At 36.2% G+C, this 11,695-nt stretch overlaps 1 protein-coding gene across 1 annotated transcript; it reads right to left on the reverse strand.

Annotated features, from left to right (window-relative positions):
• Positions 1-1,004: 1,004 nt before the first annotated feature.
• LOC147406112 (protein ABA DEFICIENT 4, chloroplastic-like) lies at positions 1,005-7,822 on the reverse strand. The gene is made up of 6 exons (XM_086434016.1): positions 7,335-7,822; positions 4,969-5,197; positions 2,091-2,191; positions 1,838-1,966; positions 1,308-1,396; positions 1,005-1,202 (listed from the first exon to the last, which is right to left on the reverse strand). The coding sequence occupies exons 1-6, from the start codon at positions 7,377-7,379 to the stop codon at positions 1,064-1,066; spliced, it is 732 nt and encodes a 243-aa protein (XP_086290142.1). The 5' UTR covers positions 7,380-7,822; the 3' UTR covers positions 1,005-1,063.
• Between the last annotated feature and the right edge of the window lie 3,873 nt (positions 7,823-11,695).

Below are 11,695 nucleotides of genomic sequence, written 5' to 3' on the forward strand. Positions count from 1 at the left end.
GGAAGACTTGGCAGCAATTACTGCAGTCACATTCCGACTGACTCCTTTGGCATTGGCAAGGGAACGACTACAAGCATACTTGGAAAGGTAATTATCAATTATTTCTACTACCCTCTTAAGTTGCGTTGCATTTGGCACAGCTTCTAAGGGACGGGATTTAGATTTCTACACATCAAAAACACTTTCGGGAATCTGGGTGGAAAGAAGAAAGAACGGAAGTTTGGAATGAAATGTATGTTGGTTTTACTTATTTACTAAATGCTGCTGTACATACTTTACTCTTCATCTATAAAGGGATTATGGTCAGTCAAACACAATCTCGTATGCAAAAACAATTTTTTTCCAAATGCTATGAAGCTTCTGGACGCAAACAAACAATTCCTGAACGATATCACTAAACAATTGATGTCGCAATCACAATCCTTATATAAATGATTCAAAGATAAGTAAAACCATAAAAACAATTCAGTTGAAAGCAGAGTTGCGCAAACGAGACCTTAGTGATTTCTCCACATGGGAGAAGCTGATTTGGATACAAATTCATTTTACAGGAGGAGATTATCTCAGCCAATAAGGGAACGTAGTGCCGGATCAGTTTTTCGGAATCCTTCAGGTTTGGGAATTTCAGCAGGAGAGTTGATTGAGAAAGCTGGATTGAAAGGTTTCAGAGTGAGAGGTGCAAAAGTTTCCGAAATTCACGCCAATTTCTTCATCAATTCTGACTGCTCAACTTCTAGCGACATGCTTGAACTCATCGACTTGGTTAAAGAGAAGGTCGATCGGAAGTTTGGGATACAACTCAAGGAAGAAATTCGGTATATTAGCCCGTAATGTAATGGGTTCAATCTAAACAGAAACAATTTTACAATTGTGTAACATTAAAGGTCAGCTTAGGATTATTAGAAAATAAACACACAAATTGCTTCCATGGCAACAAATTATTATCTTTTTCTTTCTGGGAACTATGATTTTATTCTCAGATTATAAATGTTGTCATTCAAGACTGATACCAATTTTTTTTATTAATCTCTTGTCAATCTTCATGAATGTGTTATTACATGATTTAATCAGTATTTCCAGCTCTTTTTATTAGTACCTTGGTGATTACATGTGTAAGGATTCCAATTGGGCAGAATAAGAGGCAAAGACAAACTGAATGACGGGTCTCAATGTCGTTCTCCAGCCCATCGATAAACACCTGCCTGAATGTATACAAGAATGAAGAAATTTCAGAACTACTGGAGAAGTATTTTACTTGGTTTTCTCCTAATCAGTAAGTAATATATAATCCATGGGAAGAGAGATACCTTGCAGCAAAGAGATCTACAGCCAACAAGTGTATCCAGGCAGAAGCTAAGGTCATCTCACTGGAGAACATCTTTTCAATACTGGTCAGCTGCAGAAACCCTTGGATTGTTACAAATCAAACCCCAAAGAGAAAGAGAGAGAGAGAGAGAAGAAAAAAAAACAACACAAGGAACCCATTACGACCCCAAGATATAAGGGCGTTATCGTTCAATACCATTATTACTTAGATGCTTTTGGGTATATTGGTTAGGTTCATATCAAAATGATATCAGAGCCAGTACCATGTCATGGAAGGGTGGCTATGGGAAAGGTCTACCTGGGAGCACTAAAAAAGGGGTACTAGCGTAACAGTCACCATAGAGTGGGCCACCACTTATGTGAGCAAGAGATGAGGACTAACTTTATGCACCATTATCACCTAGGTGCTTTTGTTGTATTGGTTAGGTTTTTATAAGAAGCTAAGGAGCAGGAATCAACGATTTAAGTTTCTTGGAATGATAATAACAATCTTTATTAGCTAAATACACACCTCTGGCAGCAAGTATTCACTTGCAAAAATCATCCGTATGGTCTCAGGTGTCCAAGAGAGGTATAGAAGATACGCATATAGAAGTCCAAGCAAAACATAGGGTACACTACTCTCCATCGACTTTTTAGTCTGCATTTCAAAGTACCCAAACCAAATACATTGCTTACAGAAAAAGGAATGCAAGATTATATATATTTTAAGTTCAATAGCATTGCCATAGAGTGAAAAATCCAAATTAGTTAAAGAGGCTCACCAGCTCAGCTTTAGGAGCCAGAACCATGAAAGTGTAGAATGGAAGAACAGCAGCTGTTCCCAGGGGGAAAGCACTGCTCGCAATTTCAGAACTTGTAAACCCTGCCAGAGAAAACTCGTCCTTAGAGAAAGTAGAGTTTGAAAGTTGTACTTGACAATGAAACGAAAGGAAACATCACAAGAACAACCAAGAGTTTGAAAATGAAATCGTATCCGAAATCTCTCTCAACTACTGCTAAGATTCAAAATTTCAAATCATTATGATTTGGAAGAATGTCTCAGCCACGGTGGTAATAGGATTGAGACATTGGAGGAATGTCTCTGGTTGTTTTAGATATGAATTGGTTTGTACTGTAGTGTATTATCTGGGATGGTCTCAGTTTAACCCTAACATACTATGACTCACGAAGAGATTTTAAACCATCCTTTGGAAGCATTGTTCTCCTATACATTACAAATTTTAGGACAACCACGGGTGTGAAAATCATGTCTATCTGTCTGTATTATCCAACTCTAATACCCACCCAAAGTTTCTGTAAAATTGGCAGTTGTTTGGGATAAAGCTTTGATGATGAAGAAGAAGATGCCTCACATGGTATCAAAACTAAGACATCAAGAAGTATGACTTTTCTGCCTTGTAGGCAAAAGTAAAATAAACCAATGAATGGTCTTTAAATAAAATAAGCATGTCAGATTCTTCTTCCATCTCCTCCTGCCTGATCTTGGCTGGGAAAAGTAAGAGTGAAGTAATGATAAATCCTAACACTTGACTTGCAACAATTTTATTGTCATCCCCGTTTTTTAAACAAAAATTCCATCTTTTCAAGTGTATTTTATCCCCATAAAGCACAAAGCATGTTTAAAGGACTTGACACTGTTTTTACACTGCCTATCAACCTGCCACAACCATCCTCCTTTATCCGGACCTTAGGGCCTGTAATGCAAGCGTGCTGCCCACACAGCCAAAGTTTAAGAAAGAAGTTCAAATGCACTAACTATAAGTTCAAAACTATACATCAAGGAAGAAACCTTTTATATTGATTCCGAAATCTAGTTAACATAAATCTACCAAAACATTAAAGTTGTGTGTCTTTGTTACAATAACCAATTTGTATTCGTTACTGAGTTTATTCAGAGGACAATGTTCATTATGAGGAATCCTTTTTGTCAACCGCTGATCTAGAAGCATAATAGCTATGATTATAAAAATTGAACAAAATCCTTTTTGTCGGGTAAGCCAGACCTAAATCCCCGATCTCAAAGTTTCATTTCAGTATGTAAACATTAAAGCCTTAATTTTTTTTTTCTGAAACTGCTAGATACCTAGGCAAGCATGCATACTGTCTTAGTGTCCTGGGGCATATTGCATTCAAAGACCCGGATGATTCATGGGATTCTACAATTCAAACCATAATGGCGTTAATTATGAAACTAAACATTAACTCTCGTGCATACGTCAATGTTTTTCTCATTAGATTTTAGCATCATCATCAACTGCAGTGGATCCTCTATTTTGCGCAATAGCTCTCAGGTTGATGAAGATTGACTATAACTATATATCCAAGTAATGGCATGGCACCTAGTTTTGAGCACAACAAGAGGGAGCAAACCCCTGTCGCTAGAGCTTTACCACTGAGTCAACCTCCTGGACGTAATTCATAACAGAATGTTAATCACACACAAACAGTATGTGATTAAACACCGACAAATTATTCCAACTACGTTGAAAACTTGAAAACAAGGTTGAACAATAATTACTCTAGGAAGTTTTTCAGGAAAACCTAAATGATCGATCACACAGACGCAGAGATATGAGCAGTCAACCATGAGATTCAAATTCCATGACCAATCATAGTACAACCACACATCTAGGACTTTAAGGTCTTCATCTGACCATCTATATATCCAGAGAATCTGATATTTAGAGCATAGGAACTCTAATATTGATGTTGATGACATGATGTATGTGAGGATCCTCCATCAAGAATTGTTACGACCTGGAGTTGACTTATAGTAGTTGCAATATTTAGAAGAAGAAGAAAAAAGATGGAAAAGCATTCGATGAAATAATAACTTTTGCTAATGCTATTAGCATGTTATTCTTCAAGGTTAGAATGTAAGATGTAAAAATTAGACTAAAGTAATTAGTTTCCTAAAGTGGTCCAACACAATATAGTTTTGGCAAAGAATCCTGGGTTTAGAAGGGTTTTTTTTTTTTTTGAAAGGTAGGTTGCTAAAGAAGTATGAAGGAACTAGAAAACTACCTCAATCAATTACAAGTGCGATCAAAGAGGTAACTGTTTCAAACAGATCCAACAGCTTAAATGAGTGAGTTATACCCCCTATAGAGTTTGCAGACCTTGTCTTTTAGGGTTTTCATGATGGGTTTTAGAACCCTAAGAGGTTCTACATCAATATGAGGATTCTCTGTTTTCACCTATCCATCTAAAGCCCCATCAATTGAGCCAAGGAAGAAAAGGAAAAGACTTCCCTTCGTGTTCAAGATTATCAGGATATCAAACTCAAGGCCTAACGGTTCAGTCCTCCAATCAGGTTAATTTGATTTGATTTGAAGGCTTTAGATCAAGTATTACATGTGTTTCATGTGATGGGAATCAATAAAATTCCAATATAGAATTTTTGTTGTAGCTTATGTTGGTCTCTGAAAGGAGAACTAAATTCCAATAACTATAACCAGTAGCAATATTAATCTCAAAAGTAGAAATTTCTGAACGGATCAAGAAAACGTAACAAAAATATCCAGATATAATTTCATACGTAGAATCTTGTTTGGAGAAAGATAAACTCATGCAACTTTGTAAGAATCGCTTCATGTAATATATGTCAAATGAACAGCATCAGTAGCGAAAAAGAATTACATGAAGCAGATACTCCAGACCCTTTTCCACAGGGCACAAATCTTGCAAATTCTGGGCTTAAAACAACTCTCGATCCTCCCACAAAGCTCCAGTTACAGCTAAGCAAGGTTCCGATTCTTTCCACTCCTTGGCCAAAAAATTCAGAACTCTTACCTCTGAGAGCAAAAACTGATCTATGTTCTATCCCAAGAGTAGGACGGGGTCCCATAGCTAGCCAAGGCCAATCAACCTACAATAAAGGATCCGATAACTGTAAAGAAAATCCATAGCAGCACTATCTAAACACTATGTATGGGTTAGTACCATTACATACATTATCATGCTTTGTGCTTCTAGGAATGTGAATTGAATCTAAAATGTAATCAAAATAAAATAGATGAAATATTGGAACAAGTTAGAAAACGAGGCTTGGTATAATTCAAAGTTTAATAAACATATTGACACAATACAAATCATAGGATCATCCATGAGGCATCAATCTGTATCATATTAACCCATATTTTAACCTTAAACTATATTTCTTCAATAAATTATCAGGGTCAGTGTTGTCAAATGTGATCGCATATGTGATCACATATGCTGTGCAATTTAGTGATTCTGGAACATTATGCCATCGCATACAAGGCACATACAGTATGCGATGACATATTACTCCAATGGTTAAAATTTTGATTTTGGGGCATTAAATTTAACTTTTTTTAATCTATCTTCTCCTACAAATACCCTATTCTTGCATCATTCTAAGCTATTTCTTTTACTCTTTCACTCACATGTATTCTCTTTAAATCTTATTTTTACTATTATTTTTCAAAATATTGAGTCTATGCATTCTAACATAAGATCATATTATCTTGTGATTAAACTATTAAAGTGGAGTCCATTTTAAGTTTCCAAAACTAGAACTTGATAATTGAAGTAGAGCCACATTTATATCATGGAAAACTTTATACATTATTGACAATGTGGTTCATTGACTTCTTTTATTCTTGTTACTAAATGACTAAACATAATCAGTTTTATTCAATTTTTAAAATGAAAGCTATCCAAATGTATTGTTTTAGGTATGTTATAATTTTCTAATATTTTTCTAACTTTTCAAAACATTTTTTTATTTTTTTTTTTTATTTTTTTTTTTTATATTAAAAAAAATAGTTTGTGCAATATGCTACCACATGTACCATATGTGATTTCACATATGCTATTTGATAACATTGATCGGGATAGAGAAAAGAGTGTAGCAGAGGTGAGAATATTGAGAAGGATGACTGGAAAAAACTAGGAAGGACAAAATTAAATTAAAATGAACCAAATTCCAGAGGTTGGAATTATAAAAATGCACCAAACATTGGAGTAAAAGATCTGAAATCTATAGAAAATGCTACATTTAAAATCCAGGTATTTGTATGCCCAAAAAATTCATGAAGCATTGAAATACAAAGCACTCATGAAAATTCTTGGAGGGGAAAAAAAAAAAGGAATCTCCAAAAGGACAACAAAAAGACATTATTTGAAGTATTCGTGCTGCCCCAATTAAATACCCAAACTGAAGTCTGTAAATCTACTAACTGCACAAGTGAAAATCCATACTATATTAACAAATCTAAACAGGAAAGAGTACAAAACTTAATTCAAATCCATAGTATACAAGTGGCAGAATAAAGACTAAAAAAAAAAAAATTCCCAAATGAGAATAAATGGGTGAAGAAGAATTGACACACAGGTAAAGATCAGTACACAATTCAATATGGCCAACTAACAGAAATGTTGAAAATACTCTCTGTTGAACAACAACTTATAAAAATTAAAAATATTAACAAAAAAAAGGAAGAACAATTTGACAGCAAAGGAGCAATAAGAACTTACAGATAATCCATTAAACTAAAGAAGAAGAAGAAAAAAAAAAGGCGAAAAATCTCCGGAAGAACTTGAGAACAACAAAATTACGCACTCAAAATCAAATTATTTAACTACTCAGTTCAGAAAACACCAAAATTTATTCAAATAGCTATGTCAAATGCGAAGATAAAATGCTCAAATTCAAGAATTCTGAATACCCATCTCAGATAAATCTAGAAAACAAGGGAAAATTAAAAATATACCAAATAACCGGTTCAGATAAATCAGAAATTTATCAAAACGTGTATATGAAGTGTCAAGAAAACATGGTAAAAATTAAATACCCATATCAAATCAACCATAAATTCGATTAAAAAATATAGTTGAGTTCCAACAGAACTTAACAAATTTAAAATACCCAATTGAAGAAATCAAAGTACACACCACAGCAGACACATAGTATCCATCCTTTGAAACAAGATAAAAATCAAAAAAGAAGAGAGTTAAAACTTCGAAGCATAAGAACAGACCTTGAGTGACATTTGAGAGTGGCAAGAGGAAACAAAGGGGGCCATATTTGGTGAAAGAACAACAACAACAACAACAACAACAACAACAATGGTTTCTTCATTTGCTGAGAATTCAGTCTCTAATTATAACAAAACACATTACAGTTAGCTGGGAATATGGGATTCCACTAGCGAGAAAACGGTGTGAAGGACACAGCTAAGAGTACAAAAAGGGTCGCCTCAGCAGTAAGCAGCACTACTAGTCCTGCTACTACCTAAATCCAACCCAACAACTTTCATTTTTTTTCCACTATAACTTGTTCCAATTTTTAGTTAGATTAATTGTGGGTGGACGACAGTTGCTCTCTAGTGACCAAATAGCACTTTCACGTTTCTCTTGCTACTTGCTAGTGCTACATAATGCCCTACACCCAGGCGTTGTACAATGTTGGTGTACATTTCTTTTACAAGGGGGTCCTCCTCCAGCTTCTCCACCCATTACTTTAACAAAAATGTCGAAGAGAGATTTGCGATGCTAGATATTTTGTCCCGAAATTCTCTCTCCACCATCCAATCACTTGTGCTTTTTCAATCCGTGCGGCGTACGCCATGTTACTTTTGTGGTGTAAGACTATAGAAGATTAAAAAAAAAATTAATGTGAAATAAAATAATTTATAAATATCAAAAAAAATTTACATATTTAAACTAAGCAAAATTTGTATTGGACATAATAGTCTTAAGACAATTTTCACCCTTATAATGTACTAACAGTCTCTGGACATCTATCTCCTAAGATATATACAACGCTCAAAATGTGTAAAAGACCACACTCCAAATGTACACATACAAGCAAACTCATACTATAATTGTACTTTCAAGGACTCACGAGAAATACGAAGAAAACAAAAGACACGATACACGTAAAATTCAAAAATTTGATGATGCAAATGAGGGAATAAACACCTTTGTAAGAATATCCCCGTTAGAACAATCATCACTAGTGTCTCTTAGAATAATCACGAGTTATGATTCAATGAGTTCAACTCATTCGATAAATTAATCAAGTAAAAGACCTAACGAATTTTAGCAAAAATTGATCTTTCATACGCACCCACGTGAGGTATACATCTGAGATTTGCACCCCTACACACGCACATGCACTAAGTGTTTCTGGGTCAATGGATCCAAAACCCTTTATAACCTGTGGGCCCTCGTGCACGCATGGACTTTAGCCATATCTCTCTTACTTTTACAATACTATGTGAGAGCTTTCATATAAGAACTACACTTTTTACTTGTTTATATCCGATATGGGACTAAAAATATTTACAACACCACTTTCACAGCACCAATTCCAATTGCATTCAAACAAATGGATAAATCCCATATTGTTTCAACAACCCCCCATATTAATTGAAAAAGTTGAAATAAAAAAAAATAATATGATAAAATATTCTAAAACATAGAGAGTACAATAGGAAAAGTCATGCATTAGGAAAAATAATTTGTAACTTTGAACTTTTCTTAGTGAGAGTTTATCATATTTACTAGACTAAGTAGTGAACATAAGTCTTAAACTGTTTATTTTTTCGTGTAAATCAAGAAAATAGACTTCACACATTTATTTTCTAACCATAATTAGTTTTTATAATTGTGTTGATTTTGGTCCTGAATAATCTCAAATATTATGAGTGCTCTAGAGAATCCAGTCTTATATGATTATCATATAACCGACCCAGTTCTACACTCACATAAGAGACATTATAGTAGACACCCCAATTTGAACGGGCCCTCACTCGAAAGGGCCCAAAAATAGTAATTTTTCAATAAATTTGGCCAACGGGTCTCGATGGCCCAAATCATCGAAATATGGCATTTTCGTCAAAATCAAAGCCTCTAACACCTCTCAATGGGTTAGTACGCCCACCAAAAGATTTGGCAAGCTCCCTTCTACCCCGCTCCGCTCAAAACATCGATTTTTCGACAACATAGGCCAACGGGACTCAAAGGCCCAAAATGCTAAAATGTAGCAACTTGATTGAACCGAAGCCCCTAAGACCACCCAATGGTCCAAGGGACCCACCAAAGGGACCGTACTCATCGTACGCTGTCCCAACCTTCACCGCTCCACGCTTGCATCCAAGCACTTGATGAAATTATCCAACGGGCCTAAAAAGCCTGATTCGCCAACACGTGGCATTTTAATCAATCTAATAATTTCTAAAAATCATAAAAAGATAAAAAATGGAAAAATGTGAGACTTGGGACGCCTACCCCTCATCTACCTCCCACCGCTCCACTTCCAAAGCCGCAAACACCCTAAGCCCATGCGAAGCCCACAAACATTTACCTCTTTCTTAAATTAATTTCCCACCATACACCCTTACCCAAAACTAATCCTATGTCACCTCAATCCTAAAACCTACTCATTCTCAAAATCCAACCCAAAACAAGCCTTACCCAATCCAAAATAACCTACAACCCCAAAGCCCAACATCAAAAGCCCACAAGACATCACCATATCCATATCCAATTATCCAACCAACAACCCTAATACATCAACCACTACCCACATCAACCAATCACAATCTTCACACCAAAAGATGACACATGTCATCACCACCCTTCACCTCTATCATCTAATCACCTATCCCCATCACCATTCTCTAAACACTCCATTAACCCACATCACCTCTCCAAAATTACCTCAACCCATACCCTACCCTAACCTACCCTATCCCCATTCTCCAACATCATCAACTACCCACACCTCAACCCATACTCTAATCCTTCACCATTCTCTAACATCATCAACCACCCACATCACCACCCATATCCCTTACATATCAACCCATCACTTTCCCTTAAAACACTCCAACAAAATCATCTCAACCCATACTTCCCTCATCATCAACCAACTAACACACACCATTCTCTCTAATCAAACAATCCCCATCAACCAATCTCATCACCTCACCCTCTCATCACATATGCCACATGATATCATCCTCTTCCTCCTCCCAAAAACCCACCAACTAACCTCTTACACAACCCATTCTCCTAAATCTAAACACTTCATCTCTTCAACCAACCTAACACTTCTTCTCCAAACAACCCTCTTACACCCTACTCCCTCCATCAACCATCACTCATCTCATCCTACCAAACACTCTACCCAAATGGATTTGGGTAGGATCCAAACCATTTGGATCAAAACCTTACCTATTTCCATCATTTACACAAATACCCTCACTTTCATTCTAAATTTCAAACCTTCCACCCCTAAAACATATGCCATTATCCCTCCTTCCAAACTTTAAACCCATTATACCCCCAAACATCCTCCCAACACCTATAAATACCTCTCCCCTCCTTCTAAAAATGGTTACCAAGTCTTACTAGAAAAAAAAGAAAAATATTTTCTCTACTCATCTCTACTCTACTATTCTCTCATACCACCTTCTAAAAAAGACAACTTCACTCTCATACTTCACTAAGGACCTAAGAAGCATAGAAGAAGAAGAAGAAGAAAAAATGAAGAAACAAGGGTGAACTCGGAGCTTCAAGGTGGGTTCAGAGTACACCCCCCATCTCTCTCTCTATCCTCCCCTTCTCCCTTTTCTAAATATCCCCTTTTTCTCTTTTATTTTTATTTTAAATGAGTGGATCCCAAGGCTAAGGGTTCATAAGGGTCATTTTCATCAATGAAATGACCCTATGATCAAGCCGAAAATGAATCCCGAACTTGGGAACAAAACGCACACACGTGGCACTTTTGTTTTCTCTTTTTTATTATCAAATGACCGAGTTGCGCAGAGGTTACCGCCACTTGGCGGGGAGAAAAGGGTGCCTAACACCTTCCCTTTTCTTCAATCGAGCCACTTACTCGAATCCCAAGGTTGATTACCCCTTATCCATCGTGAGTCACTAAAATGCCAAAAATGGCAATTTTTTGAAAAATGTGCATCTGGTGACCATTCATACCCACTTACAATTTGAATGGTGGCGACTCCAAATCTTAGTAGATGTGGCCGTCGTAACGACGAATCCACGTATCTACAGCTGGTGACTCCACTGGGGACATGGTTCATCCCTCGTGACAAGTCGGTCATCTTTGAAAAAAAAAAAAAACTTTGTTTACTAACATTGTTGTTTGTTGTTTGCTTCTTATTTTCCATTTTTCAAATGTCCAAAATGTAATATTTACTTACTTTTGTTGTTTTTATTACATGTTTGTATGGGGGTCAATGAAAAATAATGAATGAAAATGCACGTGTGCACTTGCGAGCATAACCCCACTTCCGAGCCACCCCACCCTCAATATACATAAACCCCGATGCTTAGTAGTTCTACGGCTTGAGATCGTTATTTCAAGTGTCGG

This window comes from Akebia trifoliata, chromosome 3 (assembly GCF_017979445.1).
Source record: "Akebia trifoliata isolate Shusen 1 chromosome 3, ASM1797944v1, whole genome shotgun sequence".
In the NCBI taxonomy this organism is placed as follows: Eukaryota; Viridiplantae; Streptophyta; class Magnoliopsida; order Ranunculales; family Lardizabalaceae; genus Akebia; species Akebia trifoliata.

What these genes read in the sequence shown, in the direction of transcription:
- LOC147406112 (XM_086434016.1), bottom strand. Translation starts at nt 7,379, where the DNA reads ATGGCCCCCTTTGTTTCCTCTTGCCACTCTCAAATGTCACTCAAG. An exon ending in ACTCTCAAATGTCACTCAAG is followed by an intron (nt 5,198 to 7,334) that starts GTCTGTTCTTAT and finishes CCTTTATTGTAG; the next exon opens with GTTGATTGGCCTTGGCTAGC. An exon ending in GTCTGGAGTATCTGCTTCAT is followed by an intron (nt 2,192 to 4,968) that starts GTAATTCTTTTT and finishes TTTCTCTGGCAG; the next exon opens with GGTTTACAAGTTCTGAAATT.